At 40.1% G+C, this 26,927-nt stretch overlaps 1 protein-coding gene across 5 annotated transcripts; it reads right to left on the bottom strand.

The window, feature by feature from the left end:
- tbc1d30 (TBC1 domain family, member 30) lies at positions 1 to 25,902 on the bottom strand. 5 transcript variants are annotated; one of them, XM_040035695.1, is made up of 15 exons: positions 25,108 to 25,902; positions 20,715 to 20,879; positions 12,689 to 12,750; positions 12,070 to 12,135; positions 11,375 to 11,500; positions 9,941 to 10,126; positions 9,684 to 9,753; positions 8,755 to 8,853; positions 8,466 to 8,634; positions 6,941 to 7,046; positions 6,746 to 6,852; positions 6,132 to 6,271; positions 4,804 to 5,049; positions 3,678 to 3,767; positions 1 to 1,514 (listed from the first exon to the last, which is right to left on the bottom strand). In XM_040035695.1, the coding sequence occupies exons 1-15, from the start codon at positions 25,619 to 25,621 to the stop codon at positions 241 to 243; spliced, it is 3,420 nt and encodes a 1,139-aa protein (XP_039891629.1). In that variant the 5' UTR covers positions 25,622 to 25,902; the 3' UTR covers positions 1 to 240. The 5 variants fall into 5 exon arrangements, with proteins under 5 accessions (XP_039891629.1, XP_039891631.1, XP_039891632.1 ...); XM_040035697.1 differs by lacking the exon at positions 3,678 to 3,767; XM_040035698.1 differs by lacking the exons at positions 20,715 to 20,879; positions 25,108 to 25,902 and adding an exon at positions 15,047 to 17,242.
- Between the last annotated feature and the right edge of the window lie 1,025 nt (positions 25,903 to 26,927).

Raw genomic sequence — 26,927 nt, 5'->3', positions numbered from 1 at the left:
TTTTTAAATCCATTATGGTCAAGAATGACCTGCATAGGCCACAGTGAGGGTCTGGATGCTGTCCCAAGCTCCTCAAATGTACTAATGCAGCGGGAATCCCCCCCCCCCCAACAAACAAAGTTAACACTTAGTTACTTCTTAAACTACAGCTGAGCTTTAATCTTTTAGACCTTATACTGTCGGTTATTATTAAGTGTTTTCCCTAATATGCAGGAGGCAACATGGTTCAGTCAGGACTTTTCATCGCCTGCCCGTCAGTCCGGCTGCACTACTGCGGTTGAGGTTGCGGCTGAGCTGAGGGAAGTGGACAGTGGGAGTTCTGGAGGTGGGACCGTAGAGGCCCAGGTTTCTGGCTGCGACAGACTTCCTGGGCTGCTTCACACAAGGGAACGGGGAGAAGACTTGCTGTTTAGGAATGGAGGAGAGCCCCGGGGTTGACGGGGAAGAAGAGACTTGGGATCTAGAAGATGAGGAGATAGAGGAGAGGGAGGGGGTAGAGGGGGAGGAGGTTTTGTAAAAGGTGGAGGAGGCAGGAGGAGAGAGCGCAGATAAGCAATTAGCTGATGAAGAAGGTGGTAAGGAGGAGGTGGAGTTGGGTTTTGGAGTGGAGGTTAGTGTAGGAGAATCTGAGGAAGATTGATCAAGAGAAGGAGGAGCTGTTGGAGAGTGGGGTGTGCTTGGTGTGGAAGGTGATGAAGAAGAGATGCAGGAGTTGGAGGAGTGGTGAGGTGGTGGAGTAGTAGGAGGAGAAAAGCATCTGACAGAGCCAGCGTGTCTTTCTGATGAGTCAGACTCTTTATGTCTGATGGAGGATGGCGGTGGAGGGAGGAGAGGGACTTGGGGTGCAGGTTTAAACTCTGGTAATTTGGGTACTGTATCTGGGTTTTGGTCGTTGGGAGAACTTTGATTTGATTCACTCTCTAGAGTCAGGGAGTCCAGCTGCACTACCACATCTGCAACTTCTGCTCCTTTAGTCTCATCTGAACCCTGTAAAGCCTCTTCACATGCTGACCCCGTACCAGAGGAGTCAGGAGACAGAGGTATAAAAGAGTCGCTCGCCTCTTTCTGCTCATCATCCCATTTATTTTCCTCACTCTGTTTCTCCTCCTGCTCCTCAACCTCCAACTTTGCTGATTCTCTTTTTTCCTTCTCCTTTTCATCTTCCCTGTCCTCTGAATCTCCAAATCCCAGCTGAGCTCTAGCCCTAGCTATATTCCTCCGATGTTGCCGAACATGAGCGCGCCAAGGTGATCCTCCACCTCCTCTGGAGCTTCCTGGAGATCCAGTGCTATTTGAGGCCAGGGAGCTACAGCGCTGCCTGGCTGGGGAACCCGGAGGAACCGGACTCTGGAACAGAGAACTAGGTCGGGCCCCTGGTAAAATGGACGTTGTAGCAGAAGTGGGTCTGTAGCCTCGAGCACCTCCACGTGGTTTTCGGCCCAGGAGGAGATGGTTTATCACTGAACTGGAAGGGTTGAGCTGTGAGGCCAGGACACGGGTGGCAGGACACTTATCTGGAGGGGAGGTGACAGTTCAGAGAGAATAAAACAAAATGTATTAAAACAAGCTTACAACAGATGCTCTCTGAGCTTACCAAGAAGGCATAAAAATGACAGAATTCCATGAGACATTTTTACTTTGCCCTTTAACCAGAGAAACAATTTATTTAGCTGACCAAAGTAACTACTAAGGCATAAAATAAATTGTAATCTTAAACATAATTTTGTTGTTGCTGTGCAAATCATGACTGCTGCATGCTATCATTATATGAACACCATTAAAATTAGGGGAGAAGATTAAAAAACAAACAAGATAACATGAGCAAAGATAACTAAAGCTAACTAGAGCCTGATTTTTGCTCCAGATAGTTATGTTAAGCTTTTGTTAGCCCTAGTTAGCTCCCTTTAGCTCTTAGTAACTCGTATAACCTCCAGATTAATTTAGCTAGCCACATTAAGATACCATCAACACCTGTTCATTCAAAATAATTGTTAGTTCTGAGTAGTTTCTTTTAGCTTCAATTAGCTCATGGTACCTTCAAACATACGCTTTTAGCTTCAGGTACCTACTGTTAGACATCTAGGTACGGTTGCTCTTTTAGGCTTTCATTTGTTGCCATTACTAATATTGAATACTATTAGGTTCAGATAAGTTCTGCTAGCTTCTTTTACCTATTTTCTGCTCACATTTGTTCCAATTAGCTACCATTAGCCCCTGTCAGCTACCATTAGCCCCTGTCAACCCCACTCAACCCTTTTTAGTTTTCCATTAGCCATGTTAGCTTTAGTTAGCTTCTGCTAGCTCTTCTAGATATCTAGTTTTCTCTCCTGTTAGGTTAAGACAGCTCCTGTTAGCTCAAAAAAAATCTACTGTTAAGTCTTATTAGCTTATTTAGACCCAATTAAACCATTCTTTGTTTTTATTTCCTCTAGATAACTAAACCTTCACTCAATTTTAACAACTTTTACTTTAATTTTTTATAATTATTTGATACAGAAACCATCAAGTAAAGCTTGATGTTTTAAAAATTGTATATAACTGCATGTTTTCTATTTTAATAATTTTTTAAACATTTTTTAAACACTTAGCTATTCCAAGCAGCAATATAAGATATCAAACACTAGGGGCATGCGGAGCTTTTGGTTTATGCAATAATGAGATTCAGAGAAGCTGTGGACTAGAGTGAAAATTATTTTTCTCATATTACATATTATGTACAGTGTTAAGGCCCATTCCCAATGTAAATAAACCATATTACAGTACAAGCAGGACTTTTTAAAAACAGATTAAAGTGATTTACAGAGCGTGTTATGCACAAATGTTTACAGCTGCAGAGGGAAAACACCAAATGTGACTGTAATACTTTTGCACAAGCCTTATAAATCATGTGTGAATACGACATGGAAGGAGCTGCAGCTGCTCATCAAGGTTAGTGTCACGATTACCCAAAACAGAGAAATCCTCCAACATGCAGGCAAAGAATGTGAATCATTGGCCAAATCAAGTGTAACTGGAAACATCTGTCACTACAGAGCATTTTGATAATGTATACTGTACACTTCATATAAGAATTAAAATATTTAAGAGCAGTTAAATGTATACAAATATTATTTATGCATGTAAAGGATATTATTTATACATAGCAGTGACAGGTGCCTCCAAATAAACATTCAGAATACATATATAGGTGGTTGATTGTGTATGTCACCTGTAACCAGAGCAAAACCATCACCAGTTGTAGCTACAGTAGTTCATTTTCCACACTTATTTTTGATCCAATATCAGTTATATAAAAGTAGAGTGTGACACCTGTTTCCAAAAGGCTCTCAAAATACCAGACAACAACTGTCAAATCTATAAATAAAAGCTTTCTTAGCACTGCAGACACATGTGTGCACTGCACAGCATTTTGAGAGCATCATCCATCTGCAAAACCGAGCCAACGAAAACCAGAATTTTGTCAAAATCAATCATTTTTATAGATATACACCACTAGTAATCATTCAGTGGTCTTGCAAGATTTCCCCAGAAGAATTTAGTTCTCTACTTGTATTAGTTGTGTCTGTGGTAAGAATCTGTTGATTCCAATAAAGACCATTTCTAAAAAGTCGAACACCAAAGATTGCTCAAATAATCCCCAGAACACCCAATTTCAGAATGGCTGTTGACACAAGTACCGTCAGTGTGCTGCTCAGTAGTGCTGCCACTCTGTTTGCTGGAAGCCCCCTGAAGAACCCCTGGACTTGTGGGCGCTACAGGTCCAGGTCCTGTGAGTCACACGTCATAATCATCATCAACAGCTGGCTTTTTGGTTTCTTTATTCTCATCCATGTGTACCATTTCACTGGCATTTTATTTATTAAAGGGGACCCATTAGTCTCATTTTCAGCTCCACATTTATCTTTTAAGTCTACTAGAGTAGCTTTGCATGATTAATATTTAAAAATTAGCCTCATCTATCTTACCATCCTGTCTGAAAGAAGCTAATTTAGCTCCTCTCCCTTTTAAGGCAGCCTTCTTCTGACTAGTTAAATGTCTTTGCACTGATAAAACGAGGCGTTTCACTGGTCTTGCCCACGATGTAAAATTAGTTTGAAATCCCTGCTCTAGATTTTCACGGTCTAGTGAGGTTGCTGTTGAAGTTCATTTCAGTCATTAATGTCATTTAGTCGTGTCAAGTCTCTCATCCCACGGTCAAACAGACCTCTGCTAGTGACAATTGATCTTTGGAGGAATATATATATGGTTTTTAATTTACTCTTTTATATTCTAACGCTTGGGTGTGTGCTTCCTTTGATATATGTGTATTCTCTCCTGCCTCCTTATAATGACAAATACTACATGAATCTGTGGGAAAAGCTGAGCTATATCCCTAAAATGACCATATTTAGGGATATCCCCTAAATATGACATCATAAAGACTAAGGAGTAGAAAAACAAACTGTCTAAAACTGCTTAACTGAAGCCTGAGCTAGCATTTCACAGGTATTACTTGTACTTGCTGACATCATTACTTGAAACTTTGGTCATGTTTGATACAAGCATGCACAATTGTAACAGACAATAGGAAACGTATAATAGGTCCCCTTTAAGAAATGTTCTGGTGTGTCTCGACAGCAGAAACACACAAAAGATTTATGCACTGAAGAAAAAAAATGTAAAAACATCCTGAAAAAATAAATAATGAACATAATGAAACGCTTTTTTTTTTATATGAGTGTCTTTGAGCAATACAAAAGCTCAAAGACATTCATCATCTTGGTAAACCAGCTGTGTGAATGCTGTTACTCATTTCTCACTCACCTGTGCGGATGTAGAGTTGCATAGCCTGTTGCTGCTGCCGTCGTTTGATGCGTGCGTATTGCTTCTTCAGGGCGTAGATGTCTGTGCTCATTCTCTCCATCATCATGCCGTTAATGGCTGCTTGATGCTCTGCCCTTGCACCTCCTCCTCCTCCTGATCCTCCACTACCAGCCCCTCCTCCTCCTCCTCCTCCTCCCACTGCTCCGGGGCTCAGCTCTGCGATGCTTCCCTGCTCGCCTCGCTGGTCTGAATGCAAGAATACACGTAAAACCAGAACACATGCTTTATTATTTCCACTTGTTTGGATCTATTTTATGACTGAACATGAAATAAAGTGATTAGAGTCAAATTAGCTGGTGGTTCAAAAAGGCAGATGGAGCAATTTAAGCAGAATATACAAAACAGGCCAAATCCAGCGTGCCTTTTTGGCTCTTCTTAAGCTCTTTTTCATACTTATTTACTTGCCCAGTTTGGCTTTAAATCAAAATCAGCTGTGCACTAGAAACATCAGATTTAGTACAAGCGAGAGAAGAAAAAAAAAGCTGCTTGATGCTATCGATAGATGATAACATCTGGAGCATTCACTTAAATGTACACAACATGCTGCATTGTCTGATAGTGTTTTGGAGACTAGAAGTTACAAGTTTCAAAGACTTTCAAAGTAAGCCCAGCGGGCTGAGTCACTCTTTCCTGTTTTCTTTGCCTCTGATGGCATCACAATCATGGCGCTTTTAGACAAGCAGCCTTTGAAGATGACATAAAGTGCATTTTGTTGAGTGAATTATTGTTTGTTTTCTCTTCAGCTTCACTGAAAGTTGGAAATTATTTTCCATCTCAGCTCTTCCAGCAGGACGCAACGAAAAATCCCCGTCAAAGACAAGCAGCTCAGTTTGTTCACTGTAATTACTCTGCTGTCTCAGAGCCCCTGTGCAGGCGATTGATTGATGTTCTTTTCCTTCACATTGCTTCTAAATATAATGAGCAGAGTTTCCCTTTTGAAGTAGGTTAAGACAGTTGTACTGAGATCTTCTTATGAGGTTAAAAGTTCAGCTCAGGTTTGGAAAACAGCTTTTACAGATCTTAACCAATGTTTTTAACTAAAGCCTCCTGGCTGGTTTCAGCTTTTTCATGCTTGTACGAGTCCTTGAAGAAGCAGGAAGTGGGGATTTGTCTGGAGGAAACAGATCAGAGTCTGTCAGTACTTAGAGTCATATTAAGGGCAGGACACGAGGATTTGGGGCAGCAGTCCATCTGGAACTGCTTGGCTCCTGACTGTACCCACACTGAGGGTCACCATTTAAATCCCGTGTGTGTGTGTGTGCGCTGACCTTTGAGATGTTTCTGGTATCTCTGCAGCTCGGGGGCCAGTAGGCCACCCAGGGGACCCAGACAGCCGAGCGCAGTCACCACAGAATCTTCATCGTCCATGTCGGCGTCATCATCGCTCTCCCAGCTGCCCAGACCACCACTGCAAGAAAACCATCACCACCACCACAAAATACACATATTTATCTGTACAAGAGGCGAGATGTCAGACAGACAGAAAAAAAAGAGTGTAAACACACTTTTGGACTGAATGTTTTGGTTTTCTGAACATTTGCTGACGACCAACATTTTACTGTTAATGTTGAACATTAGTGTCAGTGAGCAGAGTTGCACTGCTTTAATTTACAATGAGTTAATTCTGTATTAAAATTATAGTTGGTGATTACAAAGAGGCTTTACTGCTTCCTATACCGCGCTATTTTCCTTCTGAAAGTAGTGACCATCAGTATAATACAAGCATCTGTCCCATGGTCACACCTCCAGGTCATCACTAGCGGTCACAGAGAACATAAAAATGTCTTTAAGAGTAGTAAAGTGGAAAAATATTGAGTTGTGGTTTTTGTTTTTTTTTTGTTTTTACACACAGCACTATTGATCTTCTGAGTTTAGAACAAACCTTCCATTGGATTTCACTGAGGTAGGAAACGGAGTGATGTTGTAGGTGTATTTCTCTCTTAGCTCGGCTAGCTGAGGGAAGGGAAACACCGCCATGGAGTAAACCTCCTGACAGACACAGAAAGGAGACAGGTGAGGAAGCCATGATCACAACATGTACAGCATTAAAGTAGTGTGTGTGAAGTTTGTTCACTACCTGCATGAGCTCTGTAGGATCGATGAGGTTGTGCTCCAACATCTCTTGAGTGAGACAACCCATGGTGCTGTAAAACTCATCTGCTGTCTGACAGTACTCTATCCTCCTGAAGAAAGAGGAAGTGAGAGAACCAAGGATGGGTTTATAATTTGATTTAAACCATCAGAGATGTGGGATGCACGTAAAAAGTTGATAAGCGATTTTTATTTATGTCAGAATTTATCAACAGTGTTAGCAGAATATTTTATCACTTTAAACACGCTTTTGCAAATGGTTGCCTTTTATTTTGAAAATTAACCAGATTAACTGTGCTGTTCCCATGTCTGACGTCCTGCCCTCTTCATCTGCGCTGTGAAGCTTCTGCAAAACAATAGACTTGAAGGCATTTTGAGGGACTCAAAACCATCAAAACCACTTTCCATCTGATATGTGGACTCACATCCTGTTTGGATGCAATCAGCTCCAGCAGCTGAAACCCCACAGGATGCATTTCCGGGGTAATTATTATTAATAAAATAGAATAGCAAGGGTGATATTCGCTTTCAGTGGATTTTTAATACCAAGGGAAATTAAATTCTCTTCCAAACACTGGAAAAAAAAAAAAAAAAAAATTGGGTGGAGGTATGTAGCGCAAAGCTACATAACTCCCTGAGCACCATGCATGAACTGCAGTCCTGGACACAGAAGAATATCTTGATTATTTTGTGATATTTTCTTGAGATGCATGGTGCTCAAGGAGGTATGTAGCTTTGGGCTACATACCTCCACCCAGTTTTTTTTTTTTTTTTTTATATTTGAGTTTATATTTTATATTATAATATTCAGTGCTTGCAAGAGAATTTAATTGCCCTTGCCATTAATAAGCAGCAGAAATTTGCTTCCTCTAAAGCAGGGGTGTCAAACTCCAGGCCTCAAGGGCTGGTGTCCTGCAGGTTTTAGATATTACCCTGGGTAAACACACCTGAATGAAATGATTAGTTCATTACCAAGCTTCAATAGGATATCTGGGCTGGATAGCGTAAGGACCTCAGTCAGTTGGGAGGGGCCCGAAGCCTCTACTCTCTACACACCAAAAGAAGTAACCTGAGGTCTGTGGTTCAGGCTTCTGACTGGAATTCCTCTAGGTGAGGTGTTTTGAAAATTTCCAAATGGGAGAAGATCCTGGGGAGAACCTGGACTTCTCTCAGTTGGCTTAAGAATGCCTCAGTGTCCCACCAGAAGAGCTGGAGGTAGTGGCTAGGGAGAGCTACTGACCCAGATGCATGAATTGATGATATGAAATGTTCAGTTTTCCCCTATCCTAAAGGGCTAAAAAAATCTTGATATAAAATCTACTCCAGCAGCCAATCACTTTTTAGTTACACTTAAGCTACGCCCCACCTCTGTTCATAATGTGCATGCATGAGTAACACTGCAACCAAACAGCCAAGCCACACCTGACGTAACATCTGCAGCAGAATTAACAAAACATATGTGTTTGGGTGTGTTCTCTACACCAGGTGTGACTGCAGGTAGGTTCACTTACTCTCCCAGTCTCTCCCAGATGGCGAGACCAACTCGAAACAGCACCTCTGACCCCTCAAAGAAAACAGAGTCCCAGATCTTCAGCACGGTGGGTGCCGGCAGGCAGGTGGCAAACATGGTCAGAAACCACTGCATAGTGAAGACGTTGGTCAGCGGAGGCTCGTAGCTGCCTGCAGCAGAGAGACAAACAGATACTAAACATACATGAAAAAGTTCTTAGCCTCTCTGTAGGATGAACATCTAAATAGTTTACAGACTTTGTGACCAAATATCCCATGTAGCAACTGTACCTCCAGCCTCTCGGTTGGCTGCTTTCTGAAGGTGGTGGAGGTGCTGGGAAAGCCTCGGCAGCTTTAGACGCAGCAGGTCTCTGAATACCGCCATGTCCACTGACAGGAGGAGACAACAGAGTAAGAAATCTAGCGTGATGAAAAGTTAATGGTATTCATTAATCCTCAGATTAGATCCCCAGATCCACAGTTTTTAAATTTACATAACTATTTTCATTCTTCACTGGAAAAATAAACCCAATTTGATATAAAATTTATTCTGTCAAGTCCATTAAATCACTAGTGTTTTCACATCCAGGTAGGACCCATCTGCTGACTTAGACTCTGGGGGCGTCGGCCAGTTTTTGTAGGGCTTCAAGTGTTAGTGGATGAAAGAAATTCAGATTAAGCTTCTCTTTTTTCCCTATTTACAAATTTTTTTAAAAAAAAATTATGAAACAACCTTAATTTCAATCATACAATAGCCAACCCCCGGGGCCTGGCCCTGGATAAGAGGGTGGAGGGAGGGAGGGATGGATGGATGGATGATAGCCAATTACATTTCAGGAAATACAATATACGACTGAAGCTGAGACGTCACTACTCCAGGCCTACGTGTGGACTACAACATACAGGAATGCATTTATGGAGATTATTTCATCTCCAAATCAGATAAATGTAGCCAAGGGAGTAAAAAAACAAAACAAAAAACAACAAAACAGTCATGACTCTAAAATGCAGACAGATAATCTCCTGCATCTCTAATTGCTGCTGCTCTGTTAAGCACTCTGTATCTGCCCTGATGGAGTTCCTGCAGTTTGGTGTCCACTTTCACATTTTTACATTTGGCACGACGATATTGTCATTAGCATCTTTTTAACACATAAGTGTGAAAATTAGATATTATGGCAGCCAGTAAAATCTTAGGTGTACTGTCATAGGCTGTTTACCTGATAACGCTCGCAAGTTGTTGGCAAAATAACTGTCAGGCAGCACTTTATCGATAAGATAGATCATCACCTGGATATGGATGAGTGGGGAAAAAAAGAACAGAAAATAAATAAAAAACATGGTTTAAGCACGGTTATGATCATTCAAAGCAAATTAAGCTACTTAAAAATGTTTTATTTTAAAATCCCCCAGCATATGTAAGCAGACTAAACTCAATGACCTGAGTTTGATTATATGGTTAGATTTTGGTGTATACCTTCAGTGCATCACTTTCATTGCCTTCTGTAACCTCCAGTATAAGAGCAGCCAGTACATTGAATCCTTGGCAGTAACCCACAGTTTTATTCCAGCGGGCGTATGCCAGAAGCACCCTCTTCAGCACCACCCTGTCTTGTTCCCCTTCCTGGCCACAATAAGAGCTGCAGCCTGTCCTGTGTAGATCCTGTGGACGAAAAGGAACAACAGCTTGGATTATTTTATTACAAGGACGTGCATTAACATTAAACAGGATAAATGATGACTAGACTTTGCCCTGTTTACGGAAACAGCCGTTCCTCTGTTGAATCAATGAGTCAGTGAGAAACAGCAAAGATCTGCAACGACTCAGCTGACAGAGTCATCCTGTGTTCTGACGCACAAGTCATCAGCAAACAGCATCTAAGCAGGTACACCTTCCGAGAAACACATTATACTTTATTGGTAGCTCGAATAAACTGTTGAATGCACATAAACAGCCATCACGGATGTATGCACTCACAAAAACAGCTCATCATAGCTCAACAGGTTGAGGAAAAAATGGTCAGGGGAAAGATGAAATGTTAATAATTATAGGTCTTGAATCCAGCGTAGTAGTAAAGTTTCAAACACAGACTGAACTGAGTGGACTAAATGCTAGTTTGATGACATTCACACCCAGTCTGGAGGAATAATTTACCTTTAATATTCTGAGGTCTACGTCATCGCTGACATAAGAACTAAGCCTAGCCCTTAGTTTTACAGAAAAAAAACAAACTTTGCAGGAGTAAATTAAATTTTTAAATTCGTGTCATCACAACTTTTTACGTTTTTAAGGCTTTTTTCTGTGATTGTCAGGAAACATTTCAAAACCTCATCATACATTCAGATATTCTCATAGCACAGGTTCAGGGGTTTTGTGTTAGGATTACATGTCATCAACACTAATAATTTAAACAGCTAAATGGATTAAATACATAATGAAAATTCTTGCCTTTGACAGCCTAGTTGCAGTTACAAGTTTAATTTGAAGTTGTAGATTATCCTGGACATTTCAATACAGGGGTGACGCGCTTTTAGCACCACAGAATGGCTGTATAAGACGGATGTAGCTTCAGGGTCTCCATCCATATACATCCTAGTGACCGCATCCATCTTTTATGTAAAATGTATGCTAGGAGCCAGCCTCAAGTGGCCAATTACAGAACTGCAGTTTTTGGCATTTCATTTATCAAAGCCAGGACCTTTCTTTTAAAGATACAGGATCCAAAATGTTTAGAATAAAAGAGCTTTATGAATGTTTGTATGTAGTACTGAAGTGCTTTGAGTGCTCCGTGGAGTAGTACCATGCCCCTGCATGTGACCCTGAACTATGTCTACATTACACTTCAAAAGGTATTCAATGGTCTGCCTGTTCTGTATTTTATGCTATATGCTGCAAATACAATTTGGTTACCTTGACGATCTGGATCCCAAGGGAGTCATCATCTGGATTGCTGCGTTCATTAAAGGCAAAACGAAGAGTCTTTTCCCAGTCAATAGAGATAGTGTGGAGGTACTGGTCTGCTAAGGTTAGCCAAACCTGGATAATGACAACAGCAGCCAATAAACAATGAGTCAGTCGGTGCTGTGGTTTTTGTAGAAATCCAGCCAACATTTAAACGGTACTTTTACTTCAATTAGGAGCTCCTGTTCACTGTGACTCCCATTGTTTTACATCCACGCAAGAGAAAAGCTTTTCATTTTCTGACAAAATGAAAGTAATTGCTTCCATTTCTTCATACTTGCATCAAAAAAGATAAAACTGGGATGTGAGATGAATGGAGCATAGATAAAGTACCTCTACACGCTGTTCTTTCATACTACGCTTTCTCTCTCATGACTGTAAAAACTTGGCCCGAAGGCTGACGACAACAAAGTGAACAGACGTTTCTTGCAATAGCACAGCTGGGCTCTCGCTTTTATTTGCTTAACACCCTGATGGCTTCAAAACACGACCAGAGACGAAAAATGTGTAACGCGTTGTTTATCAAAACACCTTTTTATATGGAAGCAATTTTGTGCCCAAACAGAGAGAGTTTCTACTTTTTTACTCAATGAGTATGACAAAGTTCTTACAAAGCTTATATTTGGGTGGTTAGAGCAACATACCCTGTTCCTCCATTCCTTTGGTATCCCAGTTGGAAGTCTTGCCACTGCTTTGAGGGCATCGTACCACTGTGGGGAAGAAAAAGCACTCAGTTTAATTGGTTTATCAATGAAAATACCCAGAATTATAATTTTTATATGCTTACTCTATTAAAGGAAAAAGGAAAAAGCTATCCAGTCTCACTCTCTATATGTCCATCTTCTACATAGAGTCTAAACATGCACGTAGTGGAATGTAAACATAATTTCAGACCAACAGCTTTAAAGTGGTAAAAAGAAGATGTATCAAGGAAGGATACTTGTGGTATCGAATAGAGTTAGTGGCTTAATAGCATATAGATTATATTCAGTGCAATCACGTTCATCCAACTTTATATTTAGTGTGACGATTAATGTCACTGGTTGTCTAACTGGTTCAAGTGTGCTTAAAGGTGTGTAGTTATTTTTATAATGAAGATGAACTAAAAAGAAAAAAATATATATTCAGTATTAGTATGGTAGACATTTTTATTTTAACATGTCTATTTGTCTAAATTATGCATTGCTAATATGGGGGGAGGGGTATCTGCAGAATAATCTGAAGGTGTACTTAATATATGGGCAGTGTATCGTCACCCCTCACCTGCTGAAATCCATTCTTTCCCAGAGATGGTTCAATGGTAAACTTCAGCCTTGTGTCAACCCCTACAAACAAACAAACAAACAAACAAACAAACAGCTGGTTAGAGGCACCTTCTACTTGATGTTCAGACTTTTTCCAGATACAGAATTGGTATTTGTTTAAATGTGTACACATGCACAGAAATGTTATCTGGAAATCGTACACTTAAAACATAAGGTAGTTAATGAACCCAAGTTATTGATCTTCATAATTTAAAACCCACATTTATAAAAACGTTCCAGAGAAACATTTTTCCTCAAACACCTTTGTGTACTTCTCATTTCACTAAACAATCTGCTTAATGTTTAATGTTAAAGATCTGAAGTCTTTCTGCTAGTTTTAGTCAGATACACCCAATGACAAAATGGCGCAGTTTACACATTTTCACGTGTATCCAAAGGAAAAATGGACATCTCATTTCCCGACTGTGATATTTTTTTGGTTTGCTTTGGAGCTGTGAGTCGCTCTCCACTTCCTGGTAGTGCTGAATCCGCGTTTCAGTCTCCATTTCACTGCTTAAATATCGTCTAAAACCTCCTTTACAGCATAATACAGCCCCACGAGAAGACTACCCGGAAGAGAAATTCTCATCTGAAGTTAAGAAGCCGTAAAGTCCTGACATGCCAGTTCTCTCGGCTCAACGCCAACAGCTCCGACTACGGCCATTTGCCTTCCCGTCCCCATCCAGCTCAGCCTCTGGAGGATTGGTGTCGCTCACGCGGGACACCTGCGTGGTTTTTCTCTACGATGAAACTCCGAACATAAGAAATAATGGCTTGTAACCTGAACGGTCCGCTTCTGCAGTTTTGTCGTGCGCCATTATGGATGAGCGCCGTTTTATTCTGCAGTGTCCTCTCGGGGCTTCGGGAGAGGATTAACGCGGAAAACCCTCCTACTTCCCCGTCACAGATTAGTCTAACGCAGCCGATTCAGTGTGGATACAGAACTGCAGCTAAGGCCGGCAGCAGCAAAGTTCAGAGGGCAAATTTAACCAGTTCTCCACAGTGTGCGTGACATAACCACGGTAAACACGAACATAAACAAGGAGAGTGTGAAATGATGGGATAAAAAGAGTCCACGATTCAAATCTTATTCTGAAAGTCTGTAATTTGATCGATTATCAAGGTAAAGGTAACGAACCTCCACCCAAATACAGCAGCGGTTTTAACAATCTCTTACACTGCCGCACATGTGCCAGAGAAACGTCTGTTTTATTTCAAACCTGGAATCTACTTATTCTTACTTTCACTGCGTCTCGTTTAGATTTCGACTTGCTCCGTTACCCCCTTTTCTATTTAAGTGATCTCGAATATTTTTAAGGTTTTTGTCTTATTCCATTTAATTGTCAATTCTACTTTAATGAGCTATGCGATAAAGTTTTTTCCAGCCTGTATCATAATGATTTCCAAACTAACAAGATTCAAACTAAATGTGGGTCAAACAGTTTTAGTGGGACACATTCATGCCTGACATTTTAATATATGTATCCAGCCATGACCTTTTGTCGCTTACATCACATTACTGTATTTTCATTTACAATGTGCTACAGTTCACTACTGTAAACTGTACTGTAATATTTACATATTACAGCCATTTACTATTGGAATTACATTATAATAATGTTTAATGACAAAAATCAAACCCAGTGCATGGGGTTGACAAATATAAAAATATTTTACTCCCATTATAAGTAAATACTATGAATGCAAATCAACAGCAACCCCAGCCACTAAAGATGTGCCCATTCATTTTAGCACCTGGTGTCTGCACAACACTTTCCCATGACCTCATATGCCATATATACCATTTCTTTGGAAATAAACAGCTTGTTTTATGTCACCTGCACATATTTGCTAACCACATGTCTGATACATCAAGACATCCGGAAATACACAGAAAATAAGCCAAGTCACTCATGACTGTTCGCTATGCTGGTTAATCATCTCTTAAAATGACTAACACACAAATTATTGTTTTAAACAGTCCTAAAGGATCCATTCTTAAAATGTTTGTAATACCACATTAATGCTTAACTGTACGCTCTTACTGTGCCATTATTTTGATAATCATAATTGGAAACATATACATTTCTTGAATGTGATCTTTCTTGGCTTACGATATGTAAAGGAAAGTATGATTTTTTTTTAAAAATTGCTGCACCCACATGACCCAAAATCTCCAACAACAGCGTGGACTTTATTAATATTATTAGATATTTCAGCCCAACATTTCGTAGTATTTTGGCACGTATCCCTTTTTTTTTTTTAGCGCTGCTCTGCCTGCAGATGTTTAAAATAAGCCCATATACTCGAAGGTCACCTGGCTCTAAGGTACACAGCAGCCGGGGTGCACTCCTGGATATCCCGTTGCGCTTCTTCAGGACGCTGCTGATGATGTTACCGACCCCTCCCGAGCTTTGCTGCCGCTGCTTCACGCCCGCTCTCGGCCTTCTGCCGGCGGCGGGGAGCCGTTCCTGTCTCATCCCGGAACCAGAGCTGTAAACGCGCTCAGTTACCTCATCGTTTGGTTCCGCTTTTACAGGCACTCCTTTGATGGAGGGCTAGAAGACATTCTGGCCGCTCCTCCAAACGCTCTCCTGTAAATCAATCGATTAAATTGATGTTTCAGCCTTCTTCCGGTGATGTCTCGTTCTTCTGATTTATTCCGGAGGAAACAACATATCTCCGACGTATCAGTGAGTGCGGTACTAAATCACCCAGCACGCCATGTTCAAAGGCTCCAAGTGATGCATTAAACATAAGAAAGGTCAAAAATAGCCGAAAGTAACCGTTTGTGCTCCTTTAGCGCCGCTGATGCTGCACGCCTCCTCATCCTCCTCCGGTATGGCGTCACCGGGAGGAGGCGCACGGACGGAGGGATGCGGTAGGATGGAGAGACATGTGGGGCAAGATAAAAGGATGAGGTAATGGTGGAGGAGAGCGCATGGAAAGGGGAAGCGGAGATTCAGTTTTGTAACCCACTAAATCCTAGCGCACCTAATACAACAATGTCATCTCGCTGCTTACATCTAACAAAGAAGTCACATTTCCTTTCACAGTGAACTGAGATGAGCAGACAGCAGCGGGCAGACTTTATCTGACAGCAGGGCACAACACTTCACACGAAGAGACAGAAGACCTGCAACCAAGTAAATGTCTTTCCTATACCTACGGCAAAGATTCATTCTCAGACAGGAAAACCCTTTCTGGGCTAAGGTCAAGTGCCAAAAAGGCAAAGCTCTTCCTTAAAGCAGCAGCTCATAGATACACAAGAGTTTTTTTCTTCCACAAAACTTTAAAGTACACAGTGAAAAGAACGATTACACCCTTTTTCTAAAGGTTTTCGGCATTGGGTAACTTATCCAAGTGTTTCCCAACCTTTTGGAGCCACGGAACATATGTCACATTAGAAAAACCACACGGCACACCACCAAACAAAAAACATGTCACAAAAAGGATATTGATCTTTTGACACGCACCAGGCATAGCGGAATTGCCTCGGTTTGTCCCCAGTATACCCCCAGTACTTTTTGCTTTCATTACTCATGCTAGGGCCTTCATCTCGGTCGGAATTTTCTCCAGGACCAGGTCAGATTGACTACTTTTTCTTTTTAAATATTTATCCATTGCTATTTCGCGCTGCGTTGTCTCACTCGCAGCATGACTATTGTGTAATTTCTTCTGCGTCTTCTTCTGTTTTACTGGCAGTTGGCAATCCATTTGATTAGAGCAGGTAGTTGTACTGCCCTCTAGTAGAAAAAAAGGTAATTGTTCTGCCCGTTACTCACGCCTGTCGCTTAGATTACTAATCAGGTGGAACCAAATAATCTTCCATGGCACACCTGATCATTTCTCATGGCACAGCTATGTGCCACGGCACAGGGGTTGGGAAACACTGACTTATCCTACAATTCAAACAGAAAGCCTTTCCTAAAATGTGTATACTCTCTCCTTCTGTTTAGTTATCCATCTTCATAAACGTTCTACCAACAAAATGTGGCCAGCAATCAAAGAAATGTTTGCAATGAAAATCAATGATGCTGGCATTATGATTCAGCCCTAACAGGTGCAGTAAGTGCTTCCTGAGTGGAAAACATTTAGTCTAAATGAAATTACCTGCAACAGACTTTACATAAAAATAAATCAAGGCCTTTGTGGTGAAACTGTTCAGCCGGTAAAGCTTCATGATGAATTACCTCAGCTCTGGATGTTTATTTTCCAAGGACAGCACTAATAACAAATGTGTTTCTATCATGGAAATTATTTTGGGGCTGTACATATCTGCTCATGTACAGAAGCTGCTGTTACACAGCAGACAGACATCATTAAAATATACTTTAAGATAAATAGTTAACTGATAAATCTTTAATGTCCCAGTTTGAAAAAGCTCTTTCCAGCCCTCAGGCAAACATGCCCAAATTAACTGAAATTTTAATTAGAGTCAGGAAAAGTACAATCAGACATTTTATGAACTAGTAAGATGCAGATGAAAAATTATACCACACATAATTCAACCTGATTACATTTTGACTGCATTTTTCCTGCTCTGCCTGCTGCTGCTGTTGATGTTAATATTAATATAAAAATATTTACGCATTACCATAGCGACCAGAGAGCATTAAAGGGCCGAGAGGAGGATGTTACTCTCAATGTTGTTGGCACATTTCAGGAGTACACTGCTAATAAAGTTACACAGTGAATTCGCATTTATTATTATATTTACAAAATACCAGTTTGTGTCTCGGTCGTATCATTTTATTTTGTTGTATTTATCTGCGACACCTTAAAAGCCGGTCAGTGAAAATATTCTCTGACATTAAACCGGTCCATGGCGCAAAAAAGTATCAGGACCCCTTGGGGACCCTAGCATGAGTAGTGGTCAGAAGAAAGCAAAAAGGGTATACTGGGGACAAACCGAGCCAATTCGGCTATGCCTGGTGTGTGGGGAAAAATTAGCAATATCCATTTTGTGACATTTTTGTTTGGTGGTGTGCCGTGTGATTTTTCTAATGTGAAATATGTGCCGTGGCTCCAAAAGGTTGGGAAACACTGCTCTAATGCAGAGACACACACACTCACACACATCCTGTAGTAACAGATGGTCTGTTTTTCCCCTGTAGGAACAATTAGACCATAAATTGCTATTTGTTATGAAGTCATAATCTTGATATAAACACGTTCATGTCATTTCATGCAATAAAAAGTAATAAAGCATTGACTGAAATTTATTGTTTAGTATTTTCTATGTCACCAGCAAAAACGATTCAGCCAAATCACAGCCTTTGCAGTGTTCAACAGGAGCCATATTACCACATTAATGTTCTGTGTTGTGCAACTGACCACCTAGTGTACGACTGGCCTGGTCATAAAGTCTGTAAATGGAAAGCAGCACTGGAAAGCTTATATTCTGTTATAGAGACCATGATGGGAGCCAATATGATGCACAGTGATGGAAAAGAACAGTCTCAGTAAATGCATAATAGCTATTCAGTGATATCTTCACTTCTCTGGCCAGGCCTGCCTCTAGGTGTCTGATAAGTGGAGTTAATCAGTGTTAAGGCCAAAATCTACAGTTCCTGTAGTGGCCACATGAGTATGGAAGCCCGTTTCTGCCACAAAAAAAAAAAAAAAGTATCCATAACTCGAAATTTCGACTTATTAACTCAAACTTTTGAGAAAAGTAACTCGAAATTTCAAGTTAGCGCTGCTAATCAGTAACCTACGTGAATTACATAATTTTTTTGTTACCCGGAAGCTGAAGCCCTCAGCTACAAATGCTACAGCTAAGCTACCAGTATTACAGCCAGTCATTAATGCCCAAATTGCTGGATATTTTCAGCGTGGCTTTACACATGATGAAATCCTTGTTTTATTAGCAGAATCACATGGCATTACTATCAACAAACGCACTTTCGAAAGCGCCAATTTGTTGTGATTCGGTTTTGAGTGCGCATTCCACAGATTACTGATTGGCAGAGCTAACTCGAAATTTTGAGTTATGGATACTTTTTTTTTTTTTTTAAAAGTTGCAGAAACGGGCTTCCGTACATGAGGCTGTTAAAAACTGCGTATTGCCTGGTATAGGAAGGTAAAACAGTTTTGGTCTCACCTACACTAATTAAATTAAATTAACTGGGCATCTCCACTTTCATACATTTTAAAGATTATTATCATTACTTTTTTTTGTTGTTTCGGCTTCTTTTTGGATCATAAATTGGCATGTTTTGGTTTAAACTCCATTTCTCCTGTTGTTTGACAAATCTGGTTTGGATCATGTCATCCACAATTTGGACCTCTCAGTTTTAAGTTGTTGCTCTAGTTTATTTGCGCCTCCAAAGACCAATGAACCCCTGAGACGTGCAGACACAATCCTTTCTGTACTTTCACTCTGAGAATTTCAGGGTGAATTATTTCACTCTGTCATTTCTGCTGTCAAACCTACTGTTTCCAAGATGTAAAAGATAATCAGTATAGTCAGGATATTCATGTTCATGTATCTACCATTTGCTTAATTCACAACCTGCTTCTTGAAAATATAAGAGTGTAATTTTGATACTTCAGGGAGTTTGACTACAAAGAAAAGGTCCCACAGGATGAGAAACCTCAACCATCTAAACCCCAAAAAGGCCACAGAAACAAGGCTGACATGTGACCATTTAAAAAAACAAAATGGCTCTCATGTGTGTCTGCATCTGATTTGCAGAAAAGGACAGAAAAAAGTGAAATTAGTAACCATGTTTCATTTGCTGTGTTGTCTGGTAATTATTCAGGTTTCTGTAGGAACGCCTCCATTAACTGCCATTTCTTTCTTTTTTTCCTTTTTTTGAGCGACAGCCTTCTCATGATTCAGAAATTGGTGGCAAAAACATGGAAACCTAAAGTTTCCTCTTAAAAGTGAATCTTTGTCCTCTTCATTTTTTCAGTGAAATGAAATTTAAAAAACAAACAAACAGGGAATTGACTTTCAAACGAAGGGTTGCTCTGAAAGTCTAAATGTGAAATTCAATTAATGTACAGCGTTACACTAAAGCCAATCAAAATGCAGGATACTTTCTAAACAAAACACATAATATAACATATAATATATAATATGGGCGAGTAGGACAAGGGAGACAAAAAATGGTGTGCAGGAGAGACACCTGAGCACCCTTACAAGACCTGTATAAATGTATTTTTGTTAAAATAAAAACACACACACACACACACACACACACACACACACACACACACACACACACACACACACCAAATTCTACTTCATTTCTCTTTCATGATGTATGATATCGGACTAGGACATGTGTCACAAAAATATTTTAGGTCCTTTCGGCACCCATCCATAATTATTTTGTTTCCTTTTTTTCTATTCTCAGCTTGCATGGAATTGAAAAAGCCATCCTTAATATGGTCATCTCACCTTCTACCTACCTGCTGTTCAAACCTAGTGCTTACGATGGGCAGCCAATAAGAACAAAGAACACCTTAACAATAGAGCAACTAAAATAGCCTCCTTCAAAAGACACCAAGATTCAGCATGAGATAAATACAGATGATTTTAAACCATGAATCACATGAATCCAGTGAATCACACAAAGCTACCCTAGATGAGTCCAAACAAACATCTGGAGCTGAAATTGACCATAATGACCAATAACTAAATAACACACCATAATGGAATTAGTGTTAACATGTAGATTTTTTAAGAGGTACACTGTGTTAATACACACTCCTGAATTCAGATGAAATAAACTCATGAGACTTTTCATAATTTATTCGAGAGAAAGAATGTGAATAATGATAAACATAATTTGTGTTCATTTTCAGCCACTCATATTCATATAATTTCTTGAAGGATGGTGCAGATTTTGTGGTCTTCCCAGCTCAGTGCAGTCAGCTAAGAGGACCTCCACCTGTTGTTTCACACAGTTACACCTCCTGTGTCACCCTGCCTGGTTTGCTATTACATAAAAACAATGAGTGTATAGTCTTACGTCGTTTTTGTGACACGGCCTGAAGAAACGCTGTGATAATGTCGTAGTTCTTCTGCAGTTTGTGGCAAAGTCGGTCCCGTCTCTTCAGCTGGCGGATCAACTTGGCCGACTGAAGGCCTGTACGATATTTCACCTCCTGGATGATTGAATACAGCTCCTCTGGGGCTGAAAACAAACACAGAAAATTGGTGGTACAAACTCCACACAAAAAAAACCCTGGCTTGATGGTAGAATTGAACTCAGCACATTTTTATTGTGAGGCAATATTGCCAACCACTGCTCGACCTGTGCTGCCCTTACAGCATTTATTATTATTATTATTATCATCATCATCATTTTAAATGCCAGCAACAGCCCAAAATTACATCATCTATTGATCTCTAACTTTTTCAGATGATCACATTTTAGGAACATGTGTCTTTCTTTAACCTACATCTTTTTCAAACACATATTTTCCACAATAATATGTACTCCAAATAAAGCCGTGGCACAGTTTTGACACACCCGTGATATCTGCAGTCCTCTGATAAATCATAATCTCACACTCATTAGCCTGTTTTCCAAGCTGCAGGCAAAGGAGGAAATGAAAACCAGATCAGCAGTGCCACATAAACACAAACCCTCCACCCATTAATGGAAACATGGCGTTTAAAATCTGATTGTCACAGCAATAGATTTAAGGAAAAACAGGGGACACTTTTGGTTGTTTTTCCTCATGTGTAAAATAAAAGGCCTCATACAGCACTGTGAATAACTGAAAGTGAAAGAAATTTTGCGAGCTCTTTTTGCAATTGAGTCCAACTAACTAACTAAATGTTTAAAATAAAGATTCAAACTTTCAAGCAGAAAAGCTTGGAGGATGTACTGTAGTAATAGTCTCTTCTGAGCCAATCGAAAACAAATACAAGAGCAGTTAAAAGTAGTTCTTACTTCATTGTGATATACATCTATTAAGGATCGAAGGATGGACGGACAAGCCATTCAAATAAATCAATAACTTTTTTTTTTTAAAATTATTAATCCGGCTAACAACCACACGGACAAATCACATAAAATTTGGATGTTATGCATTTAGCTTTTTGTTGTGTGTATTATTTTTGCAAATACATTTGGATTAAAGCTAATAAAAATAATATATCCACAGACATTGTATCAATTTTCACAACTGTAAGACTAAAGAGTCTAATGCAGCCAGTCACTGGTTGCCAATTAGGGACGCACAGATCTGATATTTAGTTATTGGTCAGATCCCGACTCAAAATGGTGGATGTGGTATCAGTAAAATCTGTCCATCTACTTGATTCAATTGTATGCTGTTCTGTGTTTGCTGTACCAGTAGTGCGCTGGTTGCTAACAGCAAAGAGTCAGCAGTTTGGTGGCACAACCGTTGATGACACTTGTGGCTTTTCTGCAGTAGTCTCATTTCATTCATCCTGATACCTGATCCTGAAACTATGCTCTGATTTCATTGAAATAGCCCCCACATCACCACGCTGATAACCAGAGTCGGCTTTGCTGTGTTGCAGATTTGAATGGCGAGTGGTAAAACACACACTGACGGCCTTCATGTATTCAAATGTCCAACTAACTGTTCAACAACACTGGTGAAGATGAAGCTTTTCTTTTTAAGGGGAATTCATAGTACTGTACTGTGTCAGCTTGTGTAGGTACACAGAATGAAATGATCTGAAACAAACCAGCATGTCCAAAAAGCAAAATTAAGGTCTTGCAGTAACCTAGTCAAAGCCAGGACTTTGGTTAAATTGAGATGCTTTGGCATGACCTTAAACAGGCTGTTCTTGCTGGAAAACCCTCCAGTGTAACTGAATTAAAACAATTCTGCAAAGAAGAGTGGACCAAAATTCCTCCACAGCAACGTGAAAGACTCATCACCAGTTATCACAAATACTTGATTGCAGTTCTTGCTGCCAATTTTCACACAAGTTCAGGTAGGTGTGGATAACTTTTTCCCCTTATAATTGAATTAACCTTTGAAAACCTGTGTATACTCAGGTCATCTTTGAAAAATAAAAAAAATTTGAATGATGGTTCAAATTTGCCCATTCCGGATAAGGGACGAGACGCTGCCCCAAGTGGAGGAGTTTAAGTATCTCGGGGTCTTGTTCATGAGTGATGGGAGAAGGGAGCGGGAGATCGACAGACAGATTGGTGCAGCGGCTGCAGTGATGCAGACGCTGTACCCCACCCTGCCTTTTTTCTTTCAAAGTTAGGAGAGCAATGTTTACATCAAGCCTTATTTGTAAAAAAAAAAGACTCCCAACCATTTATATGCTTGTGAAATTAACACTTGTATCAGATCAGTGGTCTCCATCACCATATACGTGAATTCAGGGCTGTGTAGTTATTTAAATTTTACATTTCAAAAACAAAAAAATATAAAAAAAAAAAAATCCTTTTTTCATTTTTTGTTTAATTTTACCCATATTCATTATACCTTTCGCATTAGCGTGTAAGAAGTTCAGTTAAGTTTGCATTTACAGTTTTACTTTGTTTTTTTTAGCTGAACCACAATTTAGGTTAAAGGAAATGTACTTAATTAAAAGCACAAGTTTCTGCCTTTTTAAGTGTAATAACGCTAATATTTTCCCAGCATAATGGCACCTGAAGCCAAGATATCTGTAAGTTATCAAAGCAGGGAAAAGTTGGATATGTCGATCCCTTATACAAACGAGAGTGCGTAAGCGTAGCTAATAAACTGTGCTGCTGTGGAGCGATCAATAAAGTGTAACATTTACCAAAAAGGGTTTTAAACTTTTCCACCGACCGTTCCTGACCAAACACAGGAGCAAAGCGAGTCTGCATATTTTGGCTGGTATTTCAGGTATTATTTAAGAGTATTTCCTCTTCCTGAGTGGCAGCCCTGAGCATTGTCTAACTCATACCAACCCTCAGCAGTGCAGAGTGCAAACACTGAAGTCACAGGTCTGCCCGTGTTGACTGAAGGATTCCTTTAAACCAGAGGAAACAATGGCAGCGTGGACTTCACAGTAACATGCCAAGTGGGAATCTGGGGCAACAATGAAGGACACGAGTAAATGAGCTGTCAGTGCACTCTGTCTCTGTCATTGTAACAGTCTGAACACTGAGCTTTACCCACATTACACCCAGCCTGCTCGGCTCACTCCAGTATCTGATTACACTTACAGACAAATCAGCTATATATCAAGATGTATCTGTGAATTGGAAAACACACACACACACACACACACACACACACACACGCCTTCCTCATTACAGAGACTTCTGGAATGAATTATAGAAGATTTGGGATGAAGCTTTTACAAACATAAACAAAGATAACCTCAAAGCTTAAAGAAAAGCTCTGTTAAATGTCTCAATTAGAGAGCAAGAAAACAGTAACTAGATCATTTATAGGTGTGAATTAAAAGACAGATAAAAAGCCTCCAATCAACAGGGTTTGTGATCTCTGCAAATAAATTCTGGCACCCACTGAAGCATTTTTGATCTTCTTTCAAAGCAAAAACCACCACAATTGTGTTTGAGATTCAGTGTACTCATGTTTAAAATACCGCCTTTTGATCAAATGCCCAAATGAAATAACAGAAAAATGCACAACTTCTGTTCAGTCAGGTAAAATGCACACTCTGTCTAAACAACATGTGGACTAGTTGCACCTGCATGCATACTCACCTCACAAAAGCTCAATTTGAGCCAGGAAAAAATGAAAATATTCATAGTAAGGAGGTAAAACCTCCCCCTACTTAATTAAAAATACAACAGTTACTGTATAAAATAATAATAAAAGAATGCTAATTCTGAATTTTTCCATATTTGGGAAAGATTTTTATGGAATGACCCTTCATGAAATATCCAAATTTCTTTGTCCATTTGACCTATAAGGAATACAATACCATTTTAAGATCCTTGCACTTCCATGGTATGGTTTTCTTTTCTCTATTACCTCATTCAACCTCTATGGTCATTTCAAACTAGCATTCGTTTCAGTGTCTGAGACTGAGCATTAGCCAGGTCAAACTGGAGGCAAAGGAGTTTTTCCTCCCCACTGTTGCCAAGTGCTTGCTCATAGGGGCTCATCTGTTGTTTGGGGTTCTCTCTAATATTGCAGGGCCTTTCCAGATAAAGCACATTTAGACACCCGTTGTTGTGAATACGATTTGACAGTAAATTGTGCGATGAAGTGGTGAAAGTCTTCAAAACATGCAAGATTTCTTTTTTATATAAATGGGCTAAAGAACATGTCTTTGTTTCCTTGCTTGTTAGTGCAATAATGCAGGAATAAAACGGACCAAAAACACATGATATCAGCCATAAAACAAACAGGTGGTAAGCATCATTCATAGAGGAGGAAAAAGAGATAATCGGTGGTTGAGTTTGAATGATCAGTCTGTACCTTTCTGAGCCAGGTAGTTCATCTGGTGCCTCCTGGTGTGCTTCTCCTGCAACTCCTGCAGGAAGCTGGACCCGGAGTTACTGCGGCCCAGGAAGGCATCGGACCCGGACGCCTCCGTGGAGCTGTCCCAGCTGTCCGCATTCCTCCTGCTGCCTCCGCTGTATGTATCATAAAGCTCCACCAGGAGACAGTCCACTATGGAAGCCCTCGGAGTTCTGACTGCATCTCCCGCAGATTCAGAGTCGCTGTCACCGGCCGCGTTGGTCCTTTGGGTGGCAGTAAAGGTGCCAGGTGGCTGTCCACGCTCTCTGAGCACCTCCTGCTCTCCCGGACATGATGATGTGTCATTCGATGACTCGGTGGGGCTCGTCCACTGCTGAAAGCCGGAGAAATCGTCCTGCAGGGAGGCAGCAGAGTGGGCATAAACCTCGCTCTCTTCCTTGGAGCGCAAGCCACCGTCACATATGTCAACTTCTAAAAGTTCATTCCCGTTTACTTTCACCCTCGACGCCATTGTTTTTATTAAGAGAAAACAAAACGAATGAGCTCTCTTATCCTGCTGCAGCTGTTTTAACAGTAAACTGTCATTTTCCTGACTTGCCTTAAGTTACAAAGTTTTCTTAGAGCGTTTCGAAGAGGATAGAGTTCCTGGAGCGCTCCATTTCTCACCTCAGAAAGGTGGAGACTCGTCTGGCGGCTTTTACTTTCCTTCCTGAATATTCAGAACTGGAATTCACTGCCCCCCCCCCCTCCAGGACTACACAATGGACCAGCCCACTACGCTGAACTTCTCCAACTGCTGCCAAACTTTCTTCAGGTCGCGCGACAGGTGCGACAGGTGCCGGGAGCTGCTCCATTGGCCAATCAGAGATGAGCCCAAAAGTATCTCGACCAATCCGCTTTCACCTTTGAGGACCAATTCAATAACGTTTGCACGGAAATTCGTAATGTGACTCCTCCAAACGTTCAATATGTGTATAAATAAAGATAAAAAAAAAAACCTTTTCAATATGTATTGATACATTTATTTTAAATAAACAAATAAAGGCTAAAATGAAGTAGATATGAAGCATATACTTTTTACCCAAATTTTAATACAAGGCCCATCTTTTAGCAGTGAATCTTTCACAGCTTTCCTTTCATATAAAAATAACTTCAGGTCTTTAGATTTTTCAAAATCCTTGCAATGTGAGTCTAGCTTACAGGAGTTTTGTTTTTGTTTTGTTTTTTTACCTTGGCAAATTTCAATGATCTGTAACTTATATTCATATTCTAACAGCCCAGTGACATGGTAAAGGATGAAATAAGCATGAAAAAGCACATCTTGTGTTTGTTTAAAAAGGTACATTTCTCTTGAGCCTGGTTGATTTTCATGCTAACTGATACAAGAAACATAATAATGCAATCAAAAATATGTCCCAGCAGTGAAATGTATACAACCCAGCCCCAAATGCGGATTTTTTAAAAAATCATATGAAACTGTTCTGAATTTTTAAGTTTCATAGATTCATAGAAATGTAATAAACATGTGCATCTTTGAAAAGGTGATTTGATTACATAAGAGGTGATCACAAAGAAATCTCTGAATTGACGTCAGCTTTGCATTAGAGTAGAAACTAAATGTTTATCGCAGTCTGGTACGATAAAATCTTTGGCTATATTTTGATTGCTAAGAAGCAAATCTGTTTAAAAAGCGAAGTTAATTGGAGGATTGCTCTTGAATTTTATTTTTTTACAGATAGACGAAAAAAAGAAAGAAAGAAAATTAAAGCATAAAATAAAAGCTGTAGTCATGAGGGGCAGGTACACGCCTACAAATC

This window comes from Simochromis diagramma, unplaced genomic scaffold (genome assembly GCF_900408965.1).
Source record: "Simochromis diagramma unplaced genomic scaffold, fSimDia1.1 OVJJ01000816.1, whole genome shotgun sequence".
NCBI classification, from domain to species: Eukaryota; Metazoa; Chordata; class Actinopteri; order Cichliformes; family Cichlidae; genus Simochromis; species Simochromis diagramma.
Note: the sequence above shows the minus strand (reverse complement) of the source record. Positions and strands in the feature narration are given on the sequence as shown.